We start from the raw sequence: 27,633 nt of genomic DNA on the forward strand, positions 1-27,633 counted from the left end.
TCCTTGACCTAGTGCTTCTTTTGGCCAAGAGGGGGATTACACATTACTGGAAATCGAGAACCGCTCCTTCGCCACTTACGTGGGCTCAGTTGCTGGAGATATGGCCGAAGGCTGCCAGCATAGTCTTACATTTGGGGGAACTGTGAGGTCTCCAGAAATATCCCATGTCACAATACCAGGTCACTCTGTTCAAAAGCTTTAAAACTGGGGTAGATGCCATTGACCCCGCTCCCGATAGACCAACCAACGGCACCTGCTAACATAGAGCCTTCTCCATAGGTCAGTTGCATGAAATAGATGCCCTTACTGCTGCCTTACTCGACCGTTTGTAACTGCAAGCAAGATTTCCCAGCATTGCAAAGCCTGTAGGAGTTGGCATTTGTTTTTAGGTGAAGTCTGTTACGAGGCTTCTTCTGGCTTACCACAAATGTAGAGGAGCCTAAAGCCCACACGATTCTTACCATCGGTTGACTCGTCACTCTTTTGCCTACTTCTTATTTATGTCCCAAATTCTCAACCTTGTGCTTGTCCCTCTCATGGAGCACTGCCTCCTTACCATGAGTGTGTCTGTCTGGTGACTGTGCTCTATGTAAGGAAACTATTATTTTTCTTTTTGGGCAAGCACTCACAGAACGTACACGTGTTTTCAAGCCATATCCCTTGTGTACTTCTCTCACCCCTTTTAATTCTGTGGGTCCCAGTGTGCTTATCCTCAATGCCTTCTCTGTTGTGCTCGCCTGTCGGATTCTCTCCATGAATCTGCTAACTGATACCCCTCGTGTTGTTTCCGTGTCACCCTAACCTCCCCATGTTGCTTTAGATCCCATGCTGCTTTGTCTTCTTCCTCTTCCTTGCCCCTCTCCGTTTACTTCCGCTTCCCTCGTCCACTTTATTAAAAAAAAGAATAAAAAAGTACCACTTTTGCATTTTGCTTTTTAGTTACTGATCTAAGTTGGATTAGTAAAAAAAAAAAACAGCTACCTCATTTCGTAGGTGTGCCCAAGCATGTTGAGAATGCCTAAAAAATTAGGTTGGTGGCTGCATAAAAGTTGTTTCTTTTTTTACTTTAGCCATACTCTACATCTGGGTAAAAACCACTGGCAAAGCCAATAGTTTGGGAAAGGTGAGGCTTCTTGGCTTAGCCAATGCTTGTTTTAATCGGCAGTAAGCAGATGCGAATCCTGGGGCAATTGCCTATTTTGCGGGTTCTGCGTTTGCAAGCAGCAGGCAAAATACTTGGCCAGCACATGCTGATCTCACTTGCTCCAGCAGGAGAAAGTAAGATCACAAATGCTGTGCTTGTAAATCCTGAGAGCTCTGTAAAGTTCAGGCTGCGGGAGTGGTTTGGGTATGAGCAACATAGGGTCATAGGGCGAGGCCCTCACGTTCAGATTGGGTGGGTGGAGAGTAGAAGGGATCTACTCATGCTATGGAGACGCTTGACAGAGCTGCATGCTAGCAGTTTGTCAATAACCCAGTCGAAGAACTCAATTTTTTAAGAAGCCCTCCTCCAAATTTGCAGCCTCTTTTGCAGGCAGATGATATATTCTGATAGTAAGTTTGATAAAATAGCACGCAGACAGGATCGAAAGACATAATGCAACACGTATTAGAAGTCTAAATAGGCTACAATTGGCTACAAGATCTGAGGAACAATACATATCAAATTACTTGACTCTGGATACTTGAATCATTGCACTCTGTTCTACTGACTAGTTCAGCTAATCTTAACCAGTGGTTTTGGGAATCCTAGTGTCCCTGATATATACTCAGGAAATCCGCAACGCTTAAAAAATTAAATAATATCAACAGATTAATAAGGTGTGTATAAATAAAGAGGCAAAAATGTACAAATTACCATTTTTAAGCGTACTGTGAATAGGAAGAAATTAGATATTGGAGGCTAAAAATTATGTTGGTATCCTCAGATGGATTCGTGGGAGCACTGCATGTGCGTCAAACAGAATATATAATGGACAATGGGTGGCCTAAGTTAAATTAGAGAAGCTCTACTCTTCACCATTAAAACTGTTTTTTTTTTCTAATTGTTTTATAAATTATAGATTTCATGATTTGAGGAAAGCTTGTTTACATATTTTTTTATAGGTCTTATCGAAATTACTTTAGGCCAGGGTCCAATAATGATTCAGTGAGGGTTCCCGGATTTCAGTGATAATTAAGTGGAGTCAAGGTTAGGAACCACTGGAGTAGATTGTCTGCCCTGCTCAGACCCAAAACGCTTGATCTCAGAGTCTAACCAAATGCATGCTTTGGTTTAGAGAAGGTTGGCATTGCCCAACATGTGACATGTCTAGCTGACTCAGAACTATTACAAGCAAGTTTAAATTAAGTGACGAGGAGACTGCAAGGGTCACAGTCAAAGAGGGATTGCAGAAAGGCTGAAGAGGATGAAAGAGGGAATGGGCAACCGAAACAGGAGGAGGACGAGAGGAGTGAAAGCAGGGGCGACGGGAAAGGCTGGAGAGAGAGGGATGGAGAGAAAAGGAAAGGGGGAGAGAAAAGCTGGGATATACAGGGAGAAGGAAGGGAAGAATTAGCAGCATGCAGTGCGAGTGTTACAAAGCGCTGGTTTGAAGGTGGGGAGAGAGTGCTTCACATGGCCGTTGCTGCATGAAGTAGGACCATGGAATCAGCACGTCCAAGGAGACGAGGAGAGGGGACACCAGAGCCGACCGACCACAGACGGAAATAGAACTGAACATGCTTCTAAATAAAGCGGCATGCACCACCAAGTCTCAGACCATCCATCACTGAAAATGAGACTAAGAGGCACAAAGTTGTAGTGCTGTGTCCCCGGGTTCGTCATGAACTCTTCACCACGGGCGTAGCTCGGGGTGGGGTTGTTACACCCTCCTAATACATGTATTTTCTTGTAAATAGTTTGGTACAGGTGGGGTATGGTGATGTGGCGATCGGATTTCACCAGAAGTTTGACATACATACAGACAAAAACGCACAAACGCACTCTCCCTCTCCCCCCTTTTTGTTTTGAAAGTCTTAAAAATGTTGGTTAGGTTCCAAAATTAATTTTTTTCTCACTTAGTACCCCTACCAATCTGCATTGCTCTCCCTTTTCACTGCCTCGCACGCCCCTCTCAGGCACCCTTCTTGTCATATAATGTATTTTTACACTATATGCCAGCGTGATTGTTAAAAACACCTAAAACTCACACACCTCCAGTCTAACTGGCCAAGCTACGCCCCAACTGTTTAAACCACGTGACCACCGATGCTCAGACAAGTTTCACATACATCACTCAATCGTACCATTTCTAAACTTCCCTGTAGGCATGCTGTGTTCTTTGATTGTGCCTATAATGGAGACCTCAGTCACAACCAGCACCATCGAGCTGGACGATGACACCTTCATATAAGAGCCCCGAGGAATAAATCAGTTTGCGCTGTGAGTGATCTAAAAATTGTCTTTAGCATATATTTTCTCACTAACTAACCTCAACGCTTTGAGTGCTCTAAACTAGTTGGTCTTTCTAGTTGAACAATAACGTCAAGAGTTACATCTCACACCAGCGAGCATGACTTCTAGCGAGCTCTTCAAGAAACAGGGGCATCTGGCTAGAAAGGGATCTTCATTTCTGATAAACTGCTGCAATGCTGATCGTGAGCTCACGATGCTTTTTCCTACCATGTCTGCCAAAAGTTAAACGCTCTGAAAGACTCAACATTGCATGCGGGCAAAAAGCAACCATGACCTGGACCATCCCAGAAGTAGGGTATAAGACCTTAAAACAAGGCAGAGGGCTGAGGAACAGATGACAGATAGCACAGAATATTTACTTTTTAAACATGTTAAAAGCAGAAGTTGCACAGCAAGATGACTTTGAACTAGCATTACTCATCTGTGGCTAAATATACTTAAGGGAGTCTTGTCACAACACGCTGTGGGAAATCAGAAAAATTCTGATGACCCATGAATTTTATCAAGATGCAACCGAGATCACTGTGTAATTTAAAGATTGGGCTAATACAATGTAAGTGGGGGAGAATAAAAGGCACCTGCTTCTGCAGAAGTGTGAAATAGGCACAGTGAAGGACTTTTTCACAGATATTGGTGCATTCCATCGCAGTGCAGCATTATCGATGCACTAGCTGTTGTGCTGCAGTCACAGCAGTGGATGTTACCATGTATCTCCATCTGAGGTCCAGAGGCACGTCAGGACAGTACATATTCATAGTAGGGATTTAAGGATATGTAGTGTAGTAGGTGTACTTGTAAATATGTGAACATTCTCTGCAACAGTGAAGTTGCAAATCAAAACTTTATTTTCCTCCATAGAAAAATGATTTCCATGTGAGAAAACACCTTCACTCAAATCAAATCCAACTATTAATTCCAACCACGTCTAGGAACTTACTATGGCCTTTAACAAGAGTAAATCTCAAACTACAATTTGGATATTGCTTCATTCTAGCTCAAATATAATTATATCAGAATGATCTCATCCTATACGCAGAATGCTGCAGCTACGAGAAACGATTCAAGACCTTTTTTTTTTCCCAAACAAATCAAATCACACTTTTCACATTAACTAGGATGCTTAGAAGCCTAGATGACACAAAGAGGAATATGCTAAAATAATTAACCAGGTTACCATAGTCTTATCAAGACATTCAATGCAAAGCATGCATAACACAAAATACAATATTCACTAATGTAATACTTACTTTTCTTGCCTTTAAAGACAGGTGCTTCTGGTTGCCAATCATCTTTTACATTTACCAAAACGTATGAAGGAAACCAACCAACCAAAACTCTGAGCATGCACAAAACGTATTTAAAAAAATGATAACTACCCTCATTGAGAAAGAAAGAAAAAATAATCCAAAGCCTTATCTTGTTCTACATCATAGCAGGAGTGAGCAGAAAATGTAGGTAGCTTTTCTGGAGTCCCATCTTAGTAGAAATGGTGACGATTATGTAGAATTTCAAGAGGCCCCCACTGATATACAAATGTGGCTGTGCCATGCCTTTGAGCTTCCTGAGGAAGGCAGCAAAATGACTTCGGGGTAGATTAAGAACTCTTGTGGATGCATTGTTGACGGGCAGTACACTAGTAAAATGTAAAAAGAGGGGTGCAGGCCCCACTTCTCCAAAAGCTCTTCCATGTGTATGTCTCAACAGACATCACTGTGGTGTTCCCACTTTGATAGGGAAATCCCCTCGGTGTAAAGACTTTTCAGAAAGGCAATGCCACGCATTTGCTGCCATGGTTCCCTGTTCTTTTAACTATTATGTTGTATAAAGTTATTTAGACAAGCTAACTGTTGGAAGAAACAAAACTGACAACATCTTTACAAAGTAAAAACGTGACTGGATTGATATCGTTCACCTTCACACACTGTTTTTACTATGGCATACGTAGAACATGTAAGACAAAGCCTACCAGCGCAATACTCCTACCTGTGTGAGTGAGCATATGTCGCTGCATGGAGCTTGCCCAAGGAAAGACTCTTGGACAGTACGGGCAGGTGATTTTTTGCAGGGAGTTGGAGTAGGAGTTCCTCTTTCCTCTTAGCAGTTTATCCTCTGCTGTTTCCCTTTCATCCTCACTTGTCCCAATTTGTTCAGCTTCTTCTTTTACATCCTGTGTGGACTGCAGATAGGGGCTGAACTTGTTAGTGTCAGTATTTGCCAGCATCTTCTCTATGCTTGCGAACTCACCACTGGATTCCAGGTCAACAGCAGGGGCCTTGGGCTTATTTTTTGTCCCTTTCTTTCTACCTCTTTTTTTAGGCACTCCCACCACAGAGGTTCCTGAAGAGGCATTCTCAGTCACTTTTGGAGGACTGCTCAAGTCACAGGTAGGATCACAAGACTTTGCAACATCTTTTTGTATGGATTGTACAGGTCCCTGCTTTGGTTTGGATATCACCTGCTTTTCCAAGACACTTGAGCTGCTGGCTGCTGGGGGGCGAGAGTCCGTAATCTCAGTTTTTAACAAGGCTGGCGCTGATGAAACCGAAGAAATGATTTGTGCAATGGAAGCCAGTGGAGGCAGTTCTCGGGATGGAGGAGGCTTTGGTAAAAGAAGAGGTGGCTTGGGCCTTAAAGGACGGAGAATTGAAGCGTTTGAAAGGAGAGTAGGAGATATAACTGGAACAGTTAAATGCAGAGGAGCTTTAATTGGCTTGGAATGTTTGAAAGACGTGTGATTGTTGACAGCATTACTTGCACTAAATGCCACAGAAGACTGCTGACTATTGCAGAGCTGGTCAACGGGCTCTGGAGCTTGATCTGATTTGTTGGCTTCGCGTGGAACACTGTCTATTTCCTTTTTAAGGTTTTTAGGGATGGACAGATCTATTGGCTCCATAGAAGAGTCGTCGTGAATTTGGGGAGGGGAAACATACAGGTTCTCCTGTTTCACTTGGGAGATTGCAAGATTCTTGTTCTTTTGGGAGAAGTCTAAGGGTTCGTCTAGATCCAGGGGAAAATTGTTTACTGGTTCAAGTTTTATCTGGTACTGGGACAGAGAACCATGCATAAATCCATTCTGTGAATCAAAGAAGTTAGGGGTTGGCTTGCGATCTAGATAAGTGCTGACTTCTGACTGTGTAGATTCAGGTTGTCTAATGTCCACAGCCAGAATGTGTTTCTCGATTTCCCTCTCCTTTATATGGAGATGCTGTTTGAGGATGTGGTGAATACAGTTTCTTTTTGCTGAAAATGCTGTGCCGCATTCTTTGCATTCAAAGGGTTTCTTCTTCTGTAAGCCACTGTGTGTTCTAAGGTGAATACGAAGAGCTCGATAGTGTTTCAAGTCATCACCACAGTACTTGCATACAGTGTCCGGAGAGCACATTGCATCAACCAGGTCTGTCGTATTACTTGTGACATATTCAATGTTTTTCTCGATGTCCTTCCTTGTGACTTTCAGATGTTTTTTACGCAGATGTCGTTCGCAATTGGCTTTCACAGTGAATGGATAGTGGCAAATTTTACAGATATAGGGTCGTTCGCCACTGTGTGTCCTCAAATGCCGAATCAGTGCTGCCTTGTCAGCTGCAATGTAGTCACAGATGTTGCACTGATAGGGCGAGATACCCAAGTGTGACCGCATGTGAGCTCTCAAGACTCCAGAGAAGTTGAATATCTGGTCACAAAAACGACACGGATACAAAACTTTCCTTGTCGCAGGAGCTTTTTTGTTTGCTGCTCCATCAATGGTGTTTTTAAGGCCCACTGCTGGGATTTCTTGATCTATTTTCTTTTCTAAATCCAAAGGCAAAACCGATTCAGTCAATTTATCCTGTTGCAATTGCAACTTCATTTCAATCTGGTTTACTGAATCAGCTGTACGCTGGACAGATAACTGAGCAGAAGTATTAGGCTGTGCTGCTGATCTGGACTGTGGAACTAGGGAACTGCATGCATAGTCTGCTGTGCTACTGTTTTGCCTCAGCGGTGGCGGTATGGGCAGGCTTGGGCTGATACAGCCTGGGGAAGCCTGCTGTACATTGATCAGTGGATCGGGTGTAGAGGCTGCAGCTAGCATCCGAGGAGTAACTGGTGGCTTTGGCTTGAGGACAGGGACCTGCTTGAGAAGGGAAAGTGAGGCAGTCGTGGAGGAGTTGGAAAGCACTGGAAGACTGATCTGAGATGGTGCAGAGGAAGCCATCTTCAAAATCTGCTGAATGTCCGCCAGCTCTGCAGAGAAGGGCTTGACTACAATACTGCTGTCAGGATGAATGATGAATCCCTTTTGGAAAGGCTGAAGGGATAGGAGCTTTAGGTTGTCTTTTGTAGGCTGGAAGACGGAAAAAGCCCTACCCGCAGATGGAGAGTCCACTGGAGGTAGGTTCTCCGTGCTGGCACTGCGGGGTTCCTGAGGTAGGTTGCTCTTCAGTGATTCGAGCCATATTGCTTGGAAGTCATCCTGGGCAGGATCCTCCTGTTGAACTTGCTTCGTCTCTTTGGTCAGTTGCAAGCCCAAGGATGCCATGAAGGAAGTCTGATCTTGATCTTCTGCGGCAGGGCTCTTCGTGTTTTCATTGAGGGTTTCACTTCCCTGATCCTCTTTGTGGGTTTTCATGTGAAGTTTGAGTGCCGATGGCATGGGAAACGCTTTGTTACAGATCTCACAGATAAAACTGTGAAATTCACTGATGCACCTTCTCAGATTAGTTTCACACCAGACCTGAATCCATAAACACAAGAAAAAAGAAGTATGACATATTTTAGTTGGCCCACAGCGCTAGAAGAAGTGAACACTGTGTAGACAGACATTTCGATTACAAAACACTAAGCATTTTACTAAAGGACAAGGCTCCATTATATAAGCAAATATGTGATTTGTGAATTTAAAAAAAAACACTTTTGGAGAGCTGAGGGGAAGTAGATAAGATAACTTTAATCTAATTACCATTAAATTCATATGAAAATCAATAAGCATGAAGAAATAAATGTTCCAGTAAAATTTTTTTTTTTTTTTTTTTAAATGCAGCAATAAACAGGGTGCACATCTAGACACAGTAAAAAGATGCATTGATTTGAGAAGATCGAACAGACTGAGCAGGGTACCTGGAATTGTGAGACCTGCGTCAGTGACATGGTGTTTGCCTAATTTTTTCATTTTTTGAGTTCCTTTATTGGACAGGTATCCTCGGTCAGGGAACTGGAGGGACGTAGAGCAGAGTGTGGAGAATAGATAATAAATAATGGAGGCCCTTAAGGGGTTTATTCCATTCGATCAAACTATGTCTTTTCACGGGAGCGGGGAGAGAGTTTCTGTTCTGTGCTTTTTATACTGTTTTCTTTAGAAAGTAATTTTTGCATGAATTGTTGGAAACTTGATTGTTAGATCCTTAAAGCTAGTATAGGTGTGAACAGCTGTCTACATTTGTGTTGTCCTGTATTTATATCATTTTAGAAAATAAAAACACAATAGTGTAAGTTAAATCATGTTTGAAAAAAAAACCTTTCATTTTCTAACATACGTAGGGTCATTTACTGTTTGTCAAAACGGAAGAATTGATGTAGTTCTGTCGTCCATACAGGCAAACCCACGGTTCCCCACTTAATTTACAGTTGGGGTAACTGGCATGTTTCCACCAGTGGAGCATTAGCAGCCACCGATGGCAGGAACGTGGACTCACTGGTATTTTCACCAAAGTACCAGCTTGGCACAGTGGCAGCTGCCCTGCCATATGCAGTGCAATGGTGACCCACACGGAATTTCCAAACATTGTAATGCGAGGCGGAGCTATTCCAGCCATGGAAAACCACTGGCTCTGAAAATCAGAGGAAAAGTCACCCTATGCATCAGAGCAATCAATTCTTCTGTTTTTCTTCTTAATCTCCCACTTCATAAACTGGTTTCATATACAGAATTCCAAGTACGGCCAAACACTGACAGCACCGACTTGGCATTCTCCTCTCCATTCAGTGCATTCACTGCACAGTGGAAGCCCTGTAGGCTGAGATCCCTGCCATGCAGGTGCAGAGCTGCAACGTTGGAGGGCAGCGCTCCACCAGGAGAGCAGAGGCCCAGGCCTCCGCTGACCTGTCGGTCCACCTGCCAAACATAAAGGGTGGTCCTTTAAAGGAGCTCCTGGGTTGTCGTCTTCTGTCGAAACCTACCACAACTACATGCATTGAAAAGGCTGAATAGTGTTCCCCTCTTCAACTACAAGAAGAGTGAGCAGAACGTGGGGGGAGCATTAGGACAGGTTTTCAACAAGCATGTGTTTCTTTGGATAAAAACACAACTTTAAATATTACATTGAGCACAGACTGAGTAAAAAATAAAAGTCACATGCGGTATTCCATGACCCTGTTCATAATTCTCCAAAAACGATGCATCATAGTGTGCCGTTTATCCTAATAATGATACAAGGAAATTTACAATTAAACTTTCTTTCCACTGCCACACCTCGGTTCTCTAGCTCCCGAAAGTAGCAAGGCAGCAATCTGAGCAGCGGCCCGTGATGTGCTCACCTGAGAAATAATAGGAAATTTCCGACACGAGAAGTCCATAAAGGCCAAATCATTGAAACCTGCTGGGATTGCTGGATTATTCTGGATATAAGGCTTTCCCGACGAGTCTCTTGGAATCTGCTTGTGTATGACTGCATTGTGGCGGATCAAGCCCCGATGTGTGCGGAAGGTGATGCAACAAGTTTCACACCTGCAAAGAAAAAAAACATTCAAAAGGAGTTTTTACCAATGAAGGGTGGAAGAGGTGGAGAGCGAAAGAAAGAAAGGAGATGGAGACTCCCCCTGGCCTGACATCAGGTGCCCTCACCCCATTGGGGTCCCCTACACATGCAGGTTGTACACAATCTCAAAGTCTTGGTCACAAATCACTATCCTGCTTGCCCCAGGTGAGAAAATGTTCTTCAACAGGCTCCTTCTCTCTCAAAATCCTCTCTCTCCTCCCCCTTAAAGGCAGAAATGGTCATCCAGGAAGTAATATCTCATAAATCTAAAAGTGTAACCTTGGGTTACCCTCTTATATTACCATTCAGTAACTCTGGTAAAGGACTCTGGGGCACTTATGAAAAAAATACTGGCTGTCCCTGCATTGAGTTTTTTTTTTAAATTATAGAAGTTGCAATTTTGTGAAACGGGGCTTAACATCAGGAAGAGGGCCTACTACAAAGAAGAACCTCTGACACCCAAAATATGAATGTTTCAATTTTTTTTAACGAGCTGTTAGAACGAATCACTAGATGTCAGGATTATGGCAACATGTGAATCTACGTACGATTCCTGTTCATAACAATGTCAAGTAATTTGCTAAACTTGAATTAAAACCACTATTTATATAAACAGGCACAAAGAGTAAATAAATATGTTTTGATATTTAGTAAGAAAAGTATGCGCCCCCCCACCCCCCCCTTGTTTTTACTACTCTCTTCGACAGAAGTTGATGTCAGGGTTTAGAAGTTTTCTCTACTTTTGATTGTGCTGGTAGCAAATGGTTAGCAGGAAATGTGCAAACGCTTTCATGTGAATCTCCCTCTTGCAAGCAACAGAATTCACAACGTGAAACACACAGAAGACTTTCCACAGTGTCAAGCAGCAGTGATGGAACCAGACGGAGCTCTGCTTAATGCACACGCATGTATAAGCACAAAACAAAAGGTTACACCAACTGAACTGTGTGCCTCTTGTGTGAAAAGTGGAGCAACAAGAATTTCCAGTCCTGTGAGCTAGCAGGTTCTCGCAGTGGAGATGGCTCTGAGACGCGGCACGTGAAAGACGCACCAGCTGTTAAAAATGTTTGCTCGAATCAGAACTCTTTTGTTCATTTTTCAATGAAAATAAATAATTTCTGAGAAACGAAGAAACATACAACAACCTGTGGTAAATGGTAAGAACAAAGTGCAGCACCCCACTCTAAAATATAGCAGTTTGCTTGTTGATGTCATGTGCGGGCCTCCTGAGGGAAAGAGCGGCTATGTGATAACAGTTTAACACAGCCTTCTCCAACGAGTAGCTCGTGAGCTCCTGATAACTCTCCAGCAGCCTGCAAGTAGCTCTCCTGTATGCACCCCATCCTGCTATATCTGAAGTGTTTGCTTGGTTAAATGGAAATATGTATACCAAAAGAGAAAAGTGCCTTTTCGAGAAGAAAATGTGTTAATTTTTAGAACTCCTAATTTCCGAGTGATATGTGATTGATATATTAATAATTAATTTCCAACGCTGTACAATTGACGTTCACTGGTGCCAGTGGCTTTGCAGCATATCTATATAGAGGCATTTCAACTTGACCTAACCTTTTTTTCACATGACTGCCAGCAACCCTGCACTGAGGTGATCACTGCTGTTATTCCTGCATAGGTTGGTCACTAACGTAATATTGTCTGATGTGGTCACTATTAACAACACTAGTTTAGTTTTAGTAGCTCAGATGCTTTCCATTGAACGTAATTAGCTCTTATTAATCAAAAGGTTGGAGACCGCTGGTTTAACAACTACTTGATCACATCTGCTAGTCTGTTTTCTTATCCAATACCATTTGGCACCTTGACTTGTAGGGCTATACGTGTGCTGACGAACAGACAAACAAGTCACAGAATCCACAGTGCTATTGGCTACAAAGCCAGGACCTGCTGAAGGGTACACCAACAAAATAGGCAACTTCCATTGCGGTTGCGTTACAAACACTAAATGGTTCACATTTGTTTGGAACAAGCTGTTCATTCACGAAAACTGAGAAGCAAAATAAAAGTGGGAAGAAGCAAGGATAAGTAGCAGTCTCCTGATTTATTTTTGTCAACGGTGCCCTACTGCATGCACACTGAACTTTCCACTCTTGTCAAATGTGGGAAGAGCATCCTTTTTCTCGGTGTTTCTATTCATTCTGGTCCTTGTGATGCACAATTCAGGATGTTCCAGGAAGGCACAGAGAACCCAGAAATCCAAAACATATGAGATGATCACATCCGACACAGAACAACTTGACATCACTTCAGTAGCCAACATCTGAAAAACTCAAATCAGGGAGATTTACAAACTTAATAAGGGTAAAAGAAAAACTAAAAGGCCAAGCATGCAAAGTCTTGTTGGATAAAAAGCCACAACTGTGGTCCTGGCAGCATGGGAGTACTTGGCCACTCTGTGTAAGTTCCATGCCTTTCACTGCCTTTCTTAGCAGGCAGACCAGAAGCTGTGATAAGAAAGTGGACAGCCCATTTAAGCTCTACTTGTGCTTCAAGCCAAAACCGCGCAAGTATGCTACAGTTTCCTTCTATAACTGCAGACCAGCGCCATTCACATGCTGAGCGAAGACAGAACCTAATTTGCTCAGTAGAGAATAATTGTGAATTGGGTGGCAGCATGTGTGCTCATTAATTTGGCAGGAGTAAAATTCCCAGAGGAATAAAATCCTTCTTGTTCTGTTAAACGGTAAAATTAGTCTCATAGTGGTTATAATTAAACTTCTGTTTTTTTTTAGCTATAAGAGGCATCCTCTATGAAGCCGCTGTGCCCATCCCACCACAGCACTGGAGCTTCTGAGATGTTCTACTGGTACGTTGTAACCAGTGCTTAATTTGTAAATAAAAACAAGCTGGTGCCCAAAGCCCTCCCTCTTAAACATGCGGCTGCTGCAAATAAATGTGGGAACACGAAATACTGAGGCAGCGTAATCCTGAAGCCATCTCGGGCCTAGTCAATCCATTTAAAGCCACTCCCTGCCCCTTAAGATCACTCTTTCAGCTTTCTGCTTTCTCCCTTTGTGATGCTTTTTCGTTTTTCGCTTCCTCCGTCTTTCCCATATGTGTCTTTTGCTCGCAGCAAATGCTTGAGGCACAAGCATAAGCGCCGGCCCTCAAAAATAAGTGCCGGTGCTCAGCACCAGAAACAACAAGCACAAATGAAGCACTAGTTGTAACCTTTGGGAGCTGGAAGGCAGCCACATCTGTACAACCCGCTCATAAACTACCTTGATGCAAGCTAGGGAAGGCGACCCTTTTAGCCTCGTCTGCCAATGTCGCGCCCTGCCTACAAGGTCACTTCTATCAAGCATCCAATACCTAGTAATCTTCCGTAAATGCTGGGGAAACGTTGAAATAAAGCAGATGATATTGGTTCTTATCTACTGCAATATTCCAAATGTTTAAACACCCCTAGTCCCAACACTTGCCATCCCTGGGTAACTTACAGCACTCGTGATAGATGAGGCAGGCTTTCACTTTAAGAACCACGGTGGGATACATAGAAAAAAATGGAAGTAAAATGCGCAGGTGGCATGACAGTGTACCGAAATGCTGCAGGAAGGACGTGCCATATTTCCACTGGTTTTACAGATTTCTGAACGTCCAGGGCACGGTTTTCAGCAGCGGCACAAGTGTGCCAACAGCAAGAACCAGCAAGAACGCTATCAAACGAGTACTGTAATTCTCAGAAGTTAATATTCAAGCAAGTGCAACTACATTACGAACATTCGCCAATAACCTTCACTGTATCTATGTTAAAAGTACAACTGAACACACTCGGCCTAAGCCGGAGCACTCCGCTTCGTGCACCATATATATTACCTAACTAGGCGTCCTTTCACTTAGCTAAGTCACTGATACACGTAACAAAGCCTATATTCAGAATTTTATATGCGCACCATCCCATTACAGACATCCCAAGAATGACGCCTGCCTCGCTCATCCCGCTGAAAAAGGTTCGGTGATAGTGTGAACTCTCACTCACAGTGTCCCTGTGGCTAAATCGCGCCTACAGAACCGGTATGGAGAGGCCTTCCCTCTCAACCAAACCCGGGCTCTCGCGCTCACAAAGGCACAGCCTGAGCTGCTGGTCTCCGGAGAAAACAAACTCCAGCATACCTGGAGGGGGTGTAACAAAACCCGCCTCCCGCACACAAAGTCCACACCTGTTGTCAGGGCTGCCTTCAATCAGAGAAAAAAAACGCTGAAGCGAAAACCTTTGTGAAAAGCCGTCACCCAGAACACACTCGGAGCGGCCGTTATCAGGCAGGCTCTTGGCTGGCGACTCCCAGCTAGTTCTCCTGGCACCTTGAGGCTAAGCTCCCGTGCAAGGACAATAGAGGTCATTGTAAATCCAGGCCTGATGCGCAGGGATGCTGCCAGAGCCACAAGCTCTTAAGGTCTCACCGGATTTTCAGGCCGCGCTTGGGCTTGTCAGTCTTCGTTAGAGTTTGAAAGGGATGAATGCAGCATCTTCCCGGAGAGAGCTATGGTACCCACCCGAGCTACGCACATGCCCCGCAGCCTCTTCCTAAACACGGGCCAATGCGGCAGCACAGCGACGACAACGGGCGTGTTCGTTTGGTACGGTGGAAGTACTCGGGGTATGTTTTGCGTGCTAAAGGATTTCTAGGCGTTTTTAGCAGCCATACAGCTACAGAATGCTTCTCCTGGGGGGAGGAGCATGGATGCCATTTTTACATGGCTTTAATCAGCATCACGCCATATGGACCCGGTCAACGAATTATGCCTTTAGAAAGATTGGCCTACTATCTCAAGGAATTAGCACTGTTAATTCCTCTCTCTCGTTAAAATGTGCACATCTCATTTATACCTGCATCTGAACCCACACAAGAAGCAAAGCAAAATACTTAGCGAACCCGTGGGCTCCGTGTGGGGGGCGGACACACGAAAGGTGGGGGCATAATGATAGTCAACAAAAAAGAGCTGGTAGTTATTGTTTTAAACAACAAATATCAGTTTTATATTAAAAAAATATACAAATCACCCCGATTGCACCTCACACCAATACCCTAAAAAACAAACACATCAGCATTGTGACTTCCTACCATAAATCACGGATGCTTAAAGGGTCTTTGAATTTTCCCCGAGTAAACAGGACTGTCGACTATCTCCTACCTTTTCAAAATTATTCCTGGAGCAGACCATCCTCATTATTTCCCTCCCCGTACCCAGGTGCGCAAGAACTCTTAGCAATTCTTAGAACGGCCTGACATCCGGGCTCCTTGTAACAGGTCACAGTGAAGACCCTGGAGCACAGACACTGCACCAGTCAGGCAGGTTCTCATCTTGGGTAAACACGAACAGTCCCCTAAAAAGGAAACGAAAACACAAAAACGCACACCGAATAGCACCTTGATTGTTTGAACAGAGGGCTGGCTTCTTTTCCACAATATACAAGCGCTTTCAGTGTGATCCGCCGCCATGCTCAGAGATGTGCCTTGACAGCCTTGGTATGTGGGCCCAATACATATATTCCCCACAAAGACTATTTAATTTGTACTGTGTGCCAAACAAAACAAACAAGACACAGATGAGCTTGTTTTTAACCAATGAAGTGGGACCAACGCTCTCTCTTTGGTTTGCACAGCACATTAGTGGCACCTGCCTCGGAGGTAAAACCTGAAACATCCCGGAACCCAATGGGCCTCCTCCAGATGCTTGTTAAATATGCCAACCCGGATGTGCTGTATTGCGTGCAGGAAGTACTCCACAGGGCTCATTACACAATGCATCGCCATTCACTTGCCTAACGCTACAAGGGGAACAGCAGCGTCAATCAACAACTTAAGCCTGAATAATAACAAAAGGGGAAAAAATACAAGGAAAGCTTGCCTCCAGCAAATGATCTTTCCTTGACATCAGAGTAATGTCTTATAACCGGGAACATCTCTACTGACAAACCCCTCCCACAATACTGCGCAACCAAGACACAAGTGATGATGGTCTGACATCAAAAAGTATGAGACAGTTGCTGGCTTTATAGATTTCGCAATACACTGGCTTTGAGGCTGCTGTATGAGTACCCACACCTGCCTCATCAAACAGGCACAGGCACAACTGTCAAGTCTTTCAGATACACGACCCTACGAGTAACAGGTACTTGCCAAACTCACCCACTAAAGTAAACAAGTAACATCAACCATCTCAAATAGGGAAAAAGCCACATTGAAAAGTGCATCGTCCACCCTTCAGTGGTGATCGAGCCATCCCTACCTTAGTTAGATAGAGTGCCCAATTCGGTTTTCTCTTTTCCCTTAAATTATGTCTTAATGTGGCACAAAAAAAAATACAGACACAAATGGTAATGGAAAAACAATGTTTTTGGGACAGGAAACCAGTTACTCCAACTGTTTAAAGAATGAACAGTTCAATCGCGGATGAGGGGTGCACTATGCACTTTTAAACACAAGTTTCCACCATCTCATTGTTCTCATACGTTATCAACTCTGCAGCCTTTTCGAACAACCCAAGGCTGAATATAGAGTCCAGAGAACGAGCAATCCACAGTACTAACAAGTTCCCCGAATAATGTCTTTCAAAAAGGGAAGACTCCATCAATATGGGTTACCTATAAAATAGAAAATAAACTATTTCTTGAGGGAAGACAATTTGGAGAGAGAAAAGTCCCATGATGGTTCAAATTTATGTTTTCATACATCGTCGGTGTAAATTGTCCTATCCAACAGATAAAAGTTCTAGTTGTGTATTTTTATACCGCACCCTTTTAACAAGTTCATCAGTGCTTAATTTATACATATAGCAAACCTTTTCATATGATTTTGTTAAATGGTTATCCAGGATAGAATGCAGAGCTTGACAGGGTTTCATTACATAGTCTGCTGGGAAAGTGAAGTTGGGATGCTGAACTTAGGTTTTGCTTCTGCTGTGAAACCGCACCTTGTTTCAAACATCATCCACTTTCCTCATGCAGGAACCTCCCACTAGCCTGGGGAATGGACATCAAACAGCTGCACTAATCTTCCCCAGTTGCCAGCAGGCAGTAAGATGGAACAGTGACAGCTCTCCCACTACTACTGTGGCTGCCTCCGATGGGTCCCCTGGGGTATCCTGGCATAAGCCCTATTACATTACCTTCCCTCTTCTTGCGCTTGTTGCAACCTACACCTTTCTCCAATTACCACCGCCAGTCTCATGCCACAAGCCCCCCTCAACCCTCTTCAAAAGCCCATCCCTCTAATCTTGGAGGTGACGTACATTTTTTATTAGTGAGAATAAAGACCGAGAAACCACGGTTCTGGAGTGATGGACAAAAGCAGGCATTCATGCAGCTCTCTTCTGGTCTGCAGGAGCTGCTCTGTTCTGTGAAGGGCCCACGTCCTCTTTAGCTGAAGCAGTTACAGGCGTTGGGCTTCCTATTTTTAGGCCTCTGGATACAGAATAGCTACAGATGATGTGCACATTCAGCAGGGCCCTGCTGGACCGGCACATGCAAAGTACTCGAGTTGCACGTCTCTGGCGGAAACGAGCCAACCTTTCCACAGGCCCTGTTTGCAATGCCCGTCCCGTGATAATAAAATAAGGCTTCTCTCTTGCACAGCCACGCACAGACAAGGACACAGCCAAGAACCTCAGCCGGTTTGTCGACCTTTCTGGCATTTGCTGGTTGTTCTTTGTGGTTGTTTTTGGTCAAGCAACGTTTGGCCTTCTACAGAAGCCTTCTTTAAAAAATATATATATATATATATTAACTGTCTGCTCTTCATTTGCATTAAAATTCAGTCCTACAATGCAGTCAGAATGCCTTACGTAAATCTTGCAGACAGCCCTTTTCTTTTTAAACACAGACCTTTCTCCATTTGAATGTCAGTTATGCCTACTTTTACGTAATCACTTCAATAAAAATAGGCATCTTATTTAAAAAACAACAACAATGTACTAAAACGTCTAAATACGCAACACTGTTTCAAGAAAATATGTAAGATCCCCTTCTCGTATAGATTAAAAGGCTTGTTTAGTTAAGAGAAAGGTAGACAATTTCAAGAAGTCTCTGGTAGGTTTGAAAAATACCAGCAGTCTTATGCAGGCTTTTCTGTGTAGTCGGTTTATAAATTTCATAAAACGTATTTTGTATTTTCTTTCACCTTTGCTGAAAAACACAGGTTACCATGACAACAAAATCCTTAAACAACACTACAAAATTACAGATCCTTCAAAATTCCTCAACCATGGGTGTGGAACTTCATAAAATATCTACTTGTCCATGGGACAGGTTGCTTCATAAATCTACTTGTCCTGTAACTAAATCCACTTGTCCCTTTGGTGCTCTGTAGTGCAGCGACAAATGATGGCAGCAATCTCATGATGTAAGAGCTCCGACAATAGCCTCTCTGAATAAGTCAGGGCTCATACTATAGTATGGCTGAATAATAGCAATTCCCTTATTTTGCCACCTTTCCGCAGGTCTGCATACTGGGACTGGAGGCAGCAGTAAGCAATAGTTCCCGGGCTGGAGTGCCCTTTAGAGTATATTGCAAACCTAATAACTTGTATGTTTTAGGGATTTACACCAGCTATTCTCTAATCTTTTCCCATACTGGAAAAGGCTGGAAATTTACCCCTTGACAAGGGCAGAAGTTAAACGCCTTTCAGGGTTGGAAAAAAAATGGATGGAGAGAAAGTGAACTTGTAAACTTGCTCAACAAATTTTCGCATGAGCAAATCTACGCATGCAGCATTTGCTTCTGCTAAAATGGAGTTCACAAATATTTTCTAAGGGTATGATTTCCTGGCCTACTAAGGTAAATTCTTGTGAATTCATGAATGCCACAAAACTACACTAACACAAGGACATACACCACAGGTGCACATTTTCCATTAAGAATTGTCATCTCATTTGGTCTAGCGTTAACCAAGATTGTTCATAATTATTAACATTTTATCTCTCTATCTGCTGGCTTCACTGGACAGCATACTTCACTTTCATAAGGTGCATATCAGCACACACAGTTTTGTTCAGTGCCAGGAACTACTGTGTCAATGTGTGCTTTTTGAGACCAAAAAATATTTTAGCTTTTTGCTAATGTTTGTTAAAATGGCAACAGACTGGCAGCTCCCACAACAACGTTTTACAAAAATCATGTCAAAACAAGACACGCACTGACAAAACGAAAAGGCTGGCCACCAATGTTAGATCTATTGGCTTTGCCATTGCTTGTTTATTTTAATATTCCTCATAATCTTGTTGAAACTGGTTACACTGATTTTCCAGTATGAATATTTTTTTTCAAAATCTAGCATGTATAAACACATTTTATTAAATGATGCTTCAAAGAAATGGTGCCTAAAATTTCACAGCAATTTATCAAAAAGTTTTTTTCCTAGTTGCCTTTTTTAGGAACATTTTTTTTTGAAAGCAAAGAATCATTATTCTTGCTTTCAGCATCTGCAAATATTTGCATGCAATCAGACAGCATTCTGGGAGCATTATATGTCGCCTGAAATATTTAAACTTTGGAAAGGTACATCTTTTTTTATACTGGAATGCCTGTCAGTACTGCAGTCTGAGCTTAAAACATTTCCTTAGTGCACTCGCTTTGCATTAATGAACCAAAAATACAAGTTCGAACAGCATCAACATGTGGAGACACATACTACCTTCCCTGCTCCATATTGTGTTATAGTAAACTGGCTTTATGCTGAAGGGGATTGGGCCTACTTGTCCCAAGGACAAAATAAACAATAAATCTTGTTGTCCTTGACCCCAAATAATAGTTCTGGGTGTCGGGCTATAGGAGTTCCACACCTCTGCTCAACTTTATAATCATCGTTTACATCAACATTAGTCCATGTATTAAAATGAACCATTTGCTAAATTAGAACAGGAGAGAGATTTCAGGTAAAGCATTTTATACAACAAGCTGAAAAAACATCTTCAATGTTGCAACTGCATACATATTCAGATTTAAACTGATTGCTGCCCTAGCAATATCTGCTCTCAGCTCATCAGCTGTTATAATAAGCTGTTATTTCCAATTACTTTCATCAAGTGTTTTACATAGAACTTTAATATATGAATAATGTACAGAATCTAAATCCATACATATATTATCTGGAAACGTGAGAGGCTGAGCCAGTGGTGTAACGAAACTTGAGGGGAGCGCCTGAACTGTATATGGATAGTGTCCCCTGGACTCACTCAGCAGCTCTCAGTCCAGGGTACTGTGCTGAGGGGGCTGCCTGGAACATGGACCCCTCTCCTCCCCCCACAAACATCATCGGTGCCGCCACTGGGCTCATCATGCCTGGACTGGAACATGCAGTACGTAGATCGCTCAGACACTCACACTTCCACAGTAGTGTTTAACAGAGAGCTGTTTTGTGACCTCCCATTGTTCATCAAACTGACATAATGTAGTTGATGTGCTCCATCAGTTAATATTTCCCTAATTATACATTTTATTGCTACTCTTACATGCTCTCCTCAGTATGCACAGATTACAAGCATCAGCGAGTTGGAAAGAGGGGGGCGAAGCAGCTTAAGTTAATGCCAGGCTTTAGTACAACAGGCTGGCAACAGCTGGGCAAACTAATAATTCAGTCTCCACCTAAACCTAAGAAAATGTTATCTGTAGAGTGTACGTGAAGTGCCCGTTTACCTCCCTTCAGATCTCCCCAACAGTGACAGTGGCCCAAATGCTAGAAAGTTGGCACCAGCAAATACATTCTCTACAATAAGGCAACTAAGGCTCTGACCATACCAACAGCAATCTAAATGCGAACAAAGTGCAAGAGAGAAAAACAGACAGACAGGTGCAAAGAGTGCTGATGAAAATCCCATATTGTATAGTCATAAATTAACAGGTCATAGCATAAGTAAAAGGTCCTGTCCGGTCAGTTGTAAAAGGCAAGAGTGCACAACTCGATGAACAGCGGTAGCCTGATTCTCAGACTCTGCTGCATGAAGTGATAAAAGGTAGAAAAGTACAGTCTCAATCCGTCTCATCAATGCTTAGGATTGACACAAAATCGGAATATGAAAACACTGTAGGAGTACTTAAATCGCCAGCATCCAAATGAAGCATCGATCCAAGCTAAACTGCAGTTTTATCCACCTGAGGGACGTGTGCTTGTGTGACATATTCATGGCTTGTTTTTCTAACCCTACATTTTTTTTTTTTAATCAACCATATATGTGACACCAATGGATGGAGGAGTAAAGGAAGGAGACTTAACTGCAGGAAGTCATGTCAAAAATATAAAGCTCATTATTAATTCGAGTCAGTCTGCCTCTAATTAAATGATAACCAGTTTATAACCTCATTAATACCTCTAGAGCAAAGCATCATCTCTGAAAATCAGGCTACAGCTTTTAACACTGGCACGTTGCCACACTCCAAACAGCTCGGCAGCTCACATCAGAAACCCGAAACAAAGTGGTAATTTAAAAGGCACTGCAAATCCCCCACCCCTGTCAAAAACCGGGGAGGGGGTGGGAGCTAATCACAAAGACTCCCCTGCCTCACTAAACCGACCTGTGGCAGATTCCCTACCCACACATGGCTATCTTACACAGCTTCAAAACACAAGATCAGAGTCCAGCTCCGTCCTAAGTGAATGATTTAACAAGAGACACTTCAAGCTTTACTTTCTGCAACGATGCCAAGTGGACACTGGGTATAAATTGTATGCATTTGAAAAAAATGGGGTTGCATTCTCTGACGCAAAAAAAAAAAAGCATTTTGGAAAAAATGCAAGTTGTTTTACTAAAAATGATATTACAGTTTTATAGCCCATTGGACCTAAAAAGAGGGAGAGTGCCTTTAACCACCAGTATAACCTGAGACACAAGGGCTAAAAGGCTATTAGGACATTCCATCTACTGAAGGCAGTGTGTTCTAAATTAAAGCAGAAGAAACACAAACAAAAACATTGTAATTTTGGAGTGGAAGTCCTACATCAGCTAGTATTTGTCCTGACCAAATTCACCGTCTTCGATGGCGCTCTTAACATTCCAATGTTCTAATAGATGTTATAATTTAAATTCGCATTTTCTTTGACATTTTTGTGTGGTACTGAGTAAAGTTAGTCTGCACACTCCATACATTCCTGGTGGCAATAACAAGTAACCCAGTACATTCTTCCACCTTCTTCACTTTGAAGATCTAGGGATGGAGTTACTCCCTTACAAAGGAGGTAAAGGTAGTAGCCTTTCTAGTCCCAGTACTGATTTGCTTTTCCATTGAGACAAAAGCCAACTGAAGTTTCCATGTATACCAAATTTGTGGGGTGACAATTGTAATGAAGAGTGTGCTAATATGTAGAGACCGAACGCCAGCTGAAGATGGGTTAAAACCACCATGCTTACTTCACAAATTTAAAAGCAAAAATCACTCTCAAAGGTGCCCAATGAGCCATCATATCTGCTTAATGTCGTTGTCCCGCTCCACATTCAAAGTGGTATATGGTCGTCATACACGGAACTCTAAAGGCAAACATCATTTTTATTCTAACATTTGCCAACATAACTATCAGTATTTTGGGTGGTTAAATGTTAATAATCAGGGTCGAGGTCAATGACAGATTATTAGTTAGTCGCCCCTTAATACCAAGAGATGAGGCCTAAATGTAAATTACATGTTTTTCTGTCACATTTAAATGGTCTTGTACAGGGAGTGCAGAATTATTAGGCAAGTTGTATTTTTGAGGATTAATTTTATTATTGAACAACAACCATGTTCTCAATGAACCCAAAAAACTCATTAATATCAAAGCTGAATATTTTTGGAAGTAGTTTTTAGTTTGTTTTTAGTTTTAGCTATGTTAGGGGGATATCTGTGTGTGCAGGTGACTATTACTGTGCATAATTATTAGGCAACTTAACAAAAAAAAATATATACCCATTTCAATTATTTATTATTACCAGTGAAACCAATATAACATCTCAACATTCACAAATATACATTTCTGACATTCAAAAACAAAACAAAAACAAATCAGTGACCAATATAGCCACCTTTCTTTGCAAGGACACTCAAAAGCCTGCCATCCATGGATTCTGTCAGTGTTTTGATCTGTTCACCATCAACATTGCGTGCAGCAGCAACCACAGCCTCCCAGACACTGTTCAGAGAGGTGTACTGTTTTCCCTCCTTGTAAATCTCACATTTGATGATGGACCACAGGTTCTCAATGGGTTCAGATCAGGTGAACAAGGAGGCCATGTCATTAGATTTCCTTCTTTTATACCCTTTCTTGCCAGCCACGCTGTGGAGTACTTGGACGCGTGTGATGGAGCATTGTCCTGCATGAAAATCATGTTTTTCTTGAAGGATGCAGACTTCTTCCTGTACCACTGCTTGAAGAAGGTGTCTTCCAGGAACTGGCAGTAGGACTGGGAGTTGAGCTTGACTCCATCCTCAACCCGAAAAGGCCCCACAAGCTCATCTTTGATGATACCAGCCCAAACCAGTACTCCACCTCCACCTTGCTGGCGTCTGAGTCGGACTGGAGCTCTCTGCCCTTTACCAGTCCAGCCACGGGCCCATCCATCTGGCCCATCAAGACTCACTCTCATTTCATCAGTCCATAAAACCTTAGAAAAATCAGTCTTGAGATATTTCTTGGCCCAGTCTTGACGTTTCAGCTTGTGTGTCTTGTTCAGTGGTGGTCGTCTTTCAGCCTTTCTTACCTTGGCCATGTCTCTGAGTATTGCACACCTTGTGCTTTTGGGCACTCCAGTGATGTTGCAGCTCTGAAATATGGCCAAACTGGTGGCAAGTGGCATCGTGGCAGCTGCACGCTTGACTTTTCTCAGTTCATGGGCAGTTATTTTGCGCCTTGGTTTTTCCACACGCTTCTTGCGACCCTGTTGACTATTTTGAATGAAACACTTGATTGTTCGATGATCACGCTTCAGAAGCTTTGCAATTTTAAGAGTGCTGCATCCCTCTGCAAGATATCTCACTATTTTTGACTTTTCTGAGCCTGTCAAGTCCTTCTTTTGACCCATTTTGGCAAAGGAAAGGAAGTTGCCTAATAATTATGCACACCTGATATAGGGTGTTGATGTCATTAGACCACACCCCTTCTCATTACAGAGATGCACATCACCTAATATGCTTAATTGGTAGTAGGCTTTCGAGCCTATACAGCTTGGAGTCAGACAACATGCATAAAGAGGATGATGTGGTCAAAATACTCATTTGCCTAATAATTCTGCACTCCCTGTAAAGTCTCGCACCAGCAAACTATCCCACTATCACAACCTTGTCCAAAAGCAATTACCTGGAACCTGCCCTTCCCGCCATCATTATATTCCACTTCAGATTTTGTAAAGCCCAGAAGTAAATGATACAATATGGTTCTGCTGGCAATGTGTGTGAGCTGTGACTTCGGGCCTGATGTACACATTTAACCCTTGTATGTTTGATTATCATTAGCAAAAATATTGTCTGACAGAAAGATTGTGTCCTAAACATCATTTACAAAAATACTGCCCGTTTGGGAGTATATTTTCAATGAACTCCACTGTCCACTTTAATGGGTATCATGTTTTTGTGACCTATATTTAGGACAACATTTCTCTCCAACTATATCTTGGTTACGAAATTCTGGTACCTTTTCATTTAAGCACATGAAGTGCCACGTACTTAAGGACTGTAGATCGGTCTACCTGCTGCAAGACGTAAAACACATGCTAAGCTACGGCAGACACTGCAAGTCCCAGAGCGTACTGCTGTGCTCGCTGTCCCCTGTTACACAGACAATGGCCAGGTAAAAAGAGTTGAGCACAATCATAGCAGCTCCTGATAAGAAGATGTCAGTTATTCACACTGCAGTTGATCTGTGACTCGCAATTAATCAATCACGAGAAGCATTTTAAGAATATCCCGATTTCCACTAACAAATTAGTGCTTCAATTACATAAAATTATTTTCTTTTTTTAAAACACTTAAAAGCTTTCAGCAGCAAAGTAGGTATGGACTAGAATATAGTGGTCCTGATATTGCCTGACATAAATACAGTGTCCTAAATATTGTGCCCAAAAATATAGCTTCACTGGAATTAATGACAGCAAATCTACTCTCAATGGGCCAATGTTTTTGTAACTGATATTTAGGCTACAATATTTTTTATCAATATTGTAACATACAACAGTATATTGCAGATACCTGACAAATTCAGTCCTCTGAATAGTTCTTAGTAACAGGGGAGGGGAAGCGGTTGGCCCATGTCTTATAAGTCAAAGAGACCTCACAACAACAACTTCTTTCCTGCTAATAATCCACTTTTTGAGCCTCTGACATTTAAATAAAGCATGAAAATATTCTGTGAAGGCCTTTGGGCCTGCCATCCTCTTTCCGGTATGAGGTACCCGATGCTACGTAACCAGGAATGCCCACTTTGCTATATTTCACTGTGAAGCTTCATGCTGAATGCCAAGGAGAGAATGACATTGCATTAATTGCCCTGTTGAGATTACACATCTAAATATATCCGTAGTTATAAAAAAGATATTGCAACAGGTCTAATCCAAGCAAGTCTAAATAAGTTTTTTATTTTTTTAAATAAACATCCTTCTGGTGAACATGGTACTAAAGCTATATTGAAAAAAATGCAGGGTCCTAAACACATGCACTTCCCTGGGTCTTGTGTTTTTTTAATTGAAACCCAGGGAAGATTTAGAAAGTTCTCTGGGAAATCTTGGCAACTGCTCCTGGACCTAGACAGGTTTAGGTGCACGGACTCTCAGTAAAAGATATGCACTGGGGTCTCTAAGGACTAGATCGATGGGGAGAAGCCACACCGATCTTTCAGTGGAAAGAGAAAAGAAGGGCCATTATTCCCCAGCCTAGAAACAATACATGCTAGAGCTTCATTAATTCAAGTTGAGTCATGCAGCCCTATCCACTCTTCCCTTACCTTAGTGATGCGTCTGGATGAGTTTCCATGTGGCTCTCTAGACCAAATTTGCAAGTGAACTCCTTAAAGCAAACTGGACAATGGAAGACTTCTTCTTCTATCTTCTTGGGGAGTTCGATGGGTTGGATCTCTTCTACCACCTTACAGAAAAGGAAGACACCACATGTGTTAGCCTACTTATGTAACACAGTGTGGAGTTACTTGAAGCCATATCACTTATTTAGGAGACATTGCTCCACGAGTTACTTTCTCAAATGCATTATCAGTTAGAGGTGAACAGATGCTAACTACATTTTATGCCACCACAATGTTATTAGACTACACAGTTGCAACCTATGATGAAGTAAAGCTTGCAATTTCTCACACAGTGTACTTATTAGTAGGTGCCCTCAAAAGTATTCTTCCGAGAGACAACAAATATTTCCTGCAAGTCAACATTATTTGCTTTGCATCTTGGAATTCATTATAGAAACATTAAGTTATTTTCAAGGTACATTTAGTTAAAAGACTGGAAGAGATGAAGCTGTTGTGTAATACAGTTAACATATTGTCATGTGATTCTGGGTAACCATACCAGTTAATTACCAAACAGCATTAAAAAATAAAAGAAAATCTGGTTAGAGGGTGGAGAGGGGTCAAGGAGTTTTTAGCAAGCTTAACCAAATACACAAACATCAACTGAACAAGAAATTATCTTAGTGAAAATAACTAGTCTTTATTCCTGTCAGCCTCTCGAGATCTAGTGAACTGTAGATCTTCACACATTCGCTGGATCGCTCCAAAGGAGATACCTGCACTTGAAAACTAATGATAGCAGTACGCAGAGGTAGAATAACACAGTCTTCCAAGTGACGTCATGGGTAATGAGAGTCTGCAGGTATGCACAACAGTCTGCATGTTTTTGTATATCATACGAACAGGAACATTTGTTAAAAATAACAAGACAAGCGCATAAAAGGAAACCTGGGCTAATGTAGATTGAGAAAATCTGGCTTGTTATATCACTGCATCGATCGTTCACAATTACTTTTTTTGCAGGGCTTGGTTCATCCTTCTCCATCTCGGTGTCAAGACTCAGCTTACGCTTGGTCGAAAGCCTTCGCCGTTTTGGGGGAGATGGTGGGCTGGCACTCACAGGAACGCCAGGTTCCTTCTCATGTATCTTCATGTGCCTGGACGAAAGAGAGGTTGGGGTGAAACTAGAACAAGCAATCCTTTAATCATGCAAGAAAATCCAACTTTGCACTCAATGTAAAACAGATAAAATGATTGTCTTGTTCAATATATAATCCAAGTAAACTAAAACTGAAAGCACCATAAAACATCCATAACCTGTCACAAACTATTTTTGCTTAAAGCATGCAGAGTAATCGACGTGCACATGCTTGAAAGAGACAAGCAATATTTTAACTCCAATTTCTCTTCTATAAGCCTCAGTGAAAGTTAATCAAGTTAGACATCTGATTAACATGTCATATGCTAGCTGGGAAATTCTAAAATGTGACATTGATCCAGACTGCA

General features: G+C 42.3%; 1 protein-coding gene across 3 annotated transcripts in view; it reads right to left on the reverse strand.

Moving 5' to 3' along the window:
* Positions 1 to 27,633, reverse strand: part of RREB1 (ras responsive element binding protein 1) — a 172,409-nt gene that overhangs the window by 13,601 nt on the left and 131,175 nt on the right. For all 3 annotated transcript variants that reach the window (XM_069217317.1, XM_069217325.1, XM_069217310.1), the window contains exons 8-11: positions 27,140 to 27,284; positions 26,113 to 26,252; positions 9,977 to 10,166; positions 5,441 to 8,177 (exon numbers count right to left, since the gene is read on the reverse strand). In XM_069217317.1, the coding sequence (XP_069073418.1) occupies positions 5,441 to 8,177; positions 9,977 to 10,166; positions 26,113 to 26,252; positions 27,140 to 27,284 (3,212 nt within the window). The remainder of the gene's footprint in view (positions 1 to 5,440; positions 8,178 to 9,976; positions 10,167 to 26,112; positions 26,253 to 27,139; positions 27,285 to 27,633) is intronic.

Source organism: Pleurodeles waltl, chromosome 2_1 (genome assembly GCF_031143425.1).
Source record: "Pleurodeles waltl isolate 20211129_DDA chromosome 2_1, aPleWal1.hap1.20221129, whole genome shotgun sequence".
Classification (NCBI taxonomy): Eukaryota; Metazoa; Chordata; class Amphibia; order Caudata; family Salamandridae; genus Pleurodeles; species Pleurodeles waltl.